We start from the raw sequence: 5,374 nt of genomic DNA on the forward strand, positions 1-5,374 counted from the left end.
CTGATGCTGCTTGGCCTGCTGTGTTCATCCAGCTCTACACCTTGTTATCTCTGAAAATAGTAGCAGCAGTTTGTTAAGCTGGACTGTGGAGCTTAACATGACAGATTCAACCAAGTCTATGTTAAAGGAACTAACTGTCTACCGATATCTAAATGAGTCAGCTTCTCTTCTCACTGATTAAAAATCTTAAATATTTACCACATAATATTACCAGATGAACATAAGCAAAACCTTTAATGGCACAGAAAAGTTGGTTACCAACTTCTCATAGCAATTAGGGATACGCAATTTACCCTTGATCACAGCATGCATGTCGACTCAGTGTATACAACCAACCCAGTTTCTGATGGCACAAGTCATATTTAGGCCCTTTCAATGAGGAGTGGGCCTCAAATTCTCACCTCATAAATGCCCGTTTTACTGACCTTTTAAAGTTAGTGCATGGGAAAAAACGGGTAATACAGGTCATCCTGTCGAGATAATGGATGAGAGTGTACTGGGCATAGCAAACACGAATCCTTCGACAAAAAGGATGAATTAAGAAGCTGGGTGCAAGTTAAAAATCATCAAATAACTATCCTTCAGTGAGAATATTTTTGCGTCAGAATGGCAGGAGGAAAAATCTGGCCTAAAGATGATGCCCAAGACCAAACATTTCACAAGAACAGGCACCAGCCACTGGCCTGATCATGAGAATCAAACAGGATTTATTATAACACATTTCTGATTTGTTAGTGTTATGGAATCAGTAAAAGCTTAGACGATTTTGTTGACAGATGAAATATCTGTCTTCCCACCACCCCCGCCATTAAAATGCCCTGTGATTACTGCAGATAACAAGGTGTAGAGCTGGATGAACACAGCAGGCCAAGCAGCATCAGAGGAGCAGGAAGGCTGACGTTTCAGGCCTAGACCCTTCTTCAGAAATGGGCTTCGCAGTGGGGTTAAAATTGTTTCAGAGATTGTAGGAACTGCAGATGCTGGAGAATCTGAGATAACAAGGTGTAGAGCTGGATGAACACAGCAGGCCAAGCAGCTAGGTCCGAAACGTCACCTTCCTGCTCCTCTGATGCTGCTTGGCCTGCTGTGTTCATCCAGCTCTACACCTTGTTATCTCAGATTCTCCAGCATCTGCAGTTCCTACTATCTCTGTGATTACTGCAGTATGTTTCTGACAATGTCCCATTATTCCCTCCTTCACACTCAAACTGATCATACAGTTAGTGTTAGGCAGGCCTGTACATCATTCCCACAACATCCCAGAAAGGAAAGCTGGCATGCCCCTTTGGGGAAAGGGTTCCACAGAGGTTCTGGTGGATCGGATAATGGGGGAGGCCATCCTCTTTTCCTTGGATGTCTATGGGGAGGGGGCCATGGCACCAGACACAAGCAGTATGACCTGGATAGTGGCCTGGGTCGGTCATTTCGCACAGCTGTAGAAATGTCAGCAGTGAAAGAAGAGGTTAATGGTCTCCTGTGCTCTGCAAGTGTTCATGCCACCACTTTCTCTCTGCAACCTCACACTCACTGGACCTCTGCCGCCACACAGCATCACTACCGTGGCTTATGTACTACAACTCTCACTACACCATGTAGAATTTCCACTCAGTGGCTCTCACCCATCTCATCCTCCTAAACTGGAATCCCCTCCTGCCTGCTGCGCTTCCTACTCACTCACTCAGGACACCTTACTACCCCTGGTGCTCCCACATCACTACCAATAGCTCTTCCATCCTCTTTCATGTCACTCAGTCCTTCCCTTTGTCTCATTATCTCCTTGATCTCTTATAATCAGGCATAGTGGGCCAAGGCAGGCAGTGATGTAGTTAACATCCGGTTCCTCACCCCTACAAGGAGAAGACCCTCGACACGGCTGGGGAGTACAGAGTCCACTCACATGAGGATGTTTAGACCTTCATACCGTGTTCCCTCAAAGCTGCACAGCTGCTCCAAGGTCCCACACACATCCGACGTGCTGACACACAGAATTCCAGTTTCACAAGTCACTGCCAATCTGGGTCCTCAGAGCATCGATAAAAAAGGGGACAGTATTGTCCCCATGCTAAGACAACTAGTAAAGGTCTATTCTGCTGTGCTCCTCTCTTATTACTACCAGTATTATTCTGCTGAAGCTTCTAGCCCCATTGCACAACAGACAGCCTGCCTGGCAGCATCAGAGGAGCAGGAAAGTCAACGTTTCAGGCCTAGACCCTTAATCAGGACCATCAGGAGTCTAAATATCGACTCTCTTGTTCCTCTGATGCTGCCTGACCTGCTGTATTCCTCACTTTATTGACTCTGACTGCAGCATCTGCAGTTCTTGCCATCTCCGAGATAGCCTGTCTTTCTTTTACTGGTGGTGGTGGCACCGAACGCAGCCTCTGTTCAGAAGTCGTCCATCCCTCAGCTTCTCCTCCAGCCACAGGACACTGCCACAAATCCCTCAGAGGGTGTACCTGCCTCCTGCACCGTCCACTAGCGTTCACCTCAAATCGGTTCTCTTTCCAGATTAGAATCAGGAGCATGTTCTGGTGAGAACTTCACTGGGACACTTCCACAAATGGTCAAAGAAAAACTGTCCCAGGTCATTGACACTCAGAGGGCTGCCAGGCTGCTCAGGCCCAAGCCCAAGCCCAAGCCAATACCATGCTGACAGCCATTAAAAGCTTTGTTAAAACGCAGTCAGTCACAGGAGCAGCAGGCAGGTTTGTCTGAGGCACTCAGTAAACTGGATCAAAGGTTGAAGGAGTCCCACAATATTATCAATACTGTACCATGCTACCCTGCTGCAAGGACACAAATCCCTAAACTCTGGGTTGCAACAAGCACCTGACAGCGAACCATTCCTGAACTGAGATCGGACAACGTCCTACTGACTGTGGCAGCAACTCCTGACTGAGTATAGCCCCCTTCACTCCCTAAGTGCTCAGCTCCTCTTTGACTTTCAGTCATGGCTATCTAGTTGAAGCACATGCCATGCATTTGCCATGACTCCTGCTGGCACTTGTTATAGGTAGGACTTTCACATAGCACCATGCTGTAGAGCAACATTTCTCCTCCTTTGACTGTCCAATGTTGGGACCTTGCTTGGTTTCTGTCTTCTACAAAAGGCCAAACAGGCTAGTAACAACGGGGCACACTTTAACCATGGAAAGCATGAACTTTAGAGGGGATTTGAGGAAATGCACTGCCTGGGAGAACGGTTGAGGCGAGTACCTCACAACTTTTAAAAGTACTTGGATTAGCACTTGAAAGGTTGTAACATATAAGGCCATGGCCTAAGTGCTGCGAAGTGGGACTAGTGCAGATTTAGCATAGTTTTGGTACAACAGACCCGAAGGGCCAAAGAGCCTCTTCTGTATTGTATGATTTTATGGCTCAGAGATGCTGTGAGCTTATAAGTTCTCAACTAAGCAGCAATGCACTAAAAGACAATGCATGTGCCCTTTTTCCCATGGTACGGGAGTCTAAAACTAGAAGGCATAGGTTTAAGGTGAGAGGGGAGATACAAAAGGGTCCGTGGGCAAATTTTTCACACAGACTGGGGAGTGTCTGGAATAAGCCACCAGAGGTAGTGGTGGAAGCGAGTACAATTTCGTCATTTAAGAAACATTTAGACAAGTACATGGATGGGATACGTATGGTGAGGTATGGACCAAATGCAGGCAAATGAGACTAGTTTAAATTGTGAAAACTGGACGGCATGGGCAAGGTGGGCTGAAAGGCCTGTTTCCATGCTGCAGACATCTCTGACTCTAAAAAAAGAGATACTATGAGCATTCAAGGGCATGTAAAGTGAGTGAATGCTCGAAAACAAAGAGTCCAAAGATGTATCCTGCACAAATCATGGGTGCGTGTCACTGGACACAGGGTGACCTGGCAGGTGCAGTGCAATGTTAGGTGTTGGTAAGCCCCCAAGTACAGTGAAATGCTGAAATGCATTAGTCTTTTCACCAACATATCATTGAGTTCCATGAGCAGCGACTGACATAGCGTTAGTTTGAAATCGGGAGTGATGATGTGGTGAGGCCGGTGTTTTGCTAATGCCAAATTCTATGGGCGGAGGACAGTGTCAGTCGCTACTCACAGAACGCACAACGATATGTTGGTGAAAAGCCTTTTAAGATGGAAGGCTGGAAAAGCCACCGGTGAACTACAACCAGCAAGCAACTCCTCTGTCTTTCACGTCAGGAGTTGGCGCCATCTGGATTCCCAATCATGCACAGGAGAATCACAAACTGCAGAGAAACAGGAGGGGAGATTAGCTACTGACGAGATGCAAATGCATGGAAATAAGGCAGTCGCTGTTTACTTGTGAGATTCAGAACTTGCAGCTGAAACCTTAACAGGACTATTGGATGCTTTCTCTCCATGTGGAGAGGTAGATTTTTTTTTAAAATTCTCATTGTACATTCCCACATTTCTCACCATTGGCCACACTGGCTCAAGTGCTGGGAACAATTCCACACTATGAGTTGGTATTTACAATGTCAATGGATTTTGCAAGGTCATTTAGCCCTGAGACACTGGGATATCCACTATCACTGCAAACAGCTGCACATTGCATCTTTTGACAAATACGGCTTTAAAATATACACCAACATTAACACTCATGACAGCAACTCTGATGGAGGAGAATGAAAAATTACTAAACACGATAGCTGCAGAACAAGAGAAGAACAGATCTGGAGTACTGAGCTGCAAACTAGCAAAGCAGCTGCTAAAAAACCAACGACTGGAAAACAAATCAGCAGGCCGCACCAGCGTTCAAACAATCAGTAAACAGCAGCAAGCAACAGCAGCAGCTGGAAGATCCACTATTTGGTGCTAAATTCACAGAATTCTAATGGTGCAGCAGAAAGATTTGTTGTATTTCTAAACAAAGACATGAATCTGCTGTAAATGTACTAGAATGGTCTTACTACTGCATTATGAGGGGTCAACAGATTCCCTTTCTGTCACATTCCTGAGCTGGTAACAAAGCCTGGATTTTTTTTAAAAAAGTGATATTACATACCAGACCATTTCTGAAACTGAACTTTAGGCAGGTCAGCCAGGTTCCTTAATTAACATATATAAATAGTTTATTACAAACAAAAAACTTACTAATGCAAAAATATAAAAGATTATTAACCAAAGGTTTAAACTGTATCAATTTACAGAACTACTTTTATTGAAAAATAACACACTTTTCACAAAACTTCCAAGGCTGAGAATAAAACATTAAAAACGCTGCAGGGAATCTCTCAAAAAATATTTTGGCTAAGTAACAGTTAAATTCAGGAAAAAGAATTATTCATTTGATAGTTCGAATATTTATCTGAGGCCGAAATCAGTTTGTAAACAAGCTTTTGGGGCTAAAGGTCTAGTGGAT

At 44.8% G+C, this 5,374-nt stretch overlaps 1 protein-coding gene across 1 annotated transcript in view; it reads left to right on the plus strand.

The window, feature by feature from the left end:
• Positions 1-4,831, plus strand: part of LOC109930644 (stromal interaction molecule 2-like) — an 88,312-nt gene extending 83,481 nt beyond the window's left edge. The window contains exon 6 of the mRNA XM_048601621.1: positions 4,620-4,831. Within this exon, the coding sequence (XP_048457578.1) occupies positions 4,620-4,831 (212 nt within the window). The remainder of the gene's footprint in view (positions 1-4,619) is intronic.
• Positions 4,832-5,374: the final 543 nt, after the last annotated feature.

Source organism: Rhincodon typus, chromosome 1 (genome assembly GCF_021869965.1).
Source record: "Rhincodon typus isolate 14 chromosome 1, sRhiTyp1.1, whole genome shotgun sequence".
Taxonomy (NCBI): domain Eukaryota; kingdom Metazoa; phylum Chordata; class Chondrichthyes; order Orectolobiformes; family Rhincodontidae; genus Rhincodon; species Rhincodon typus.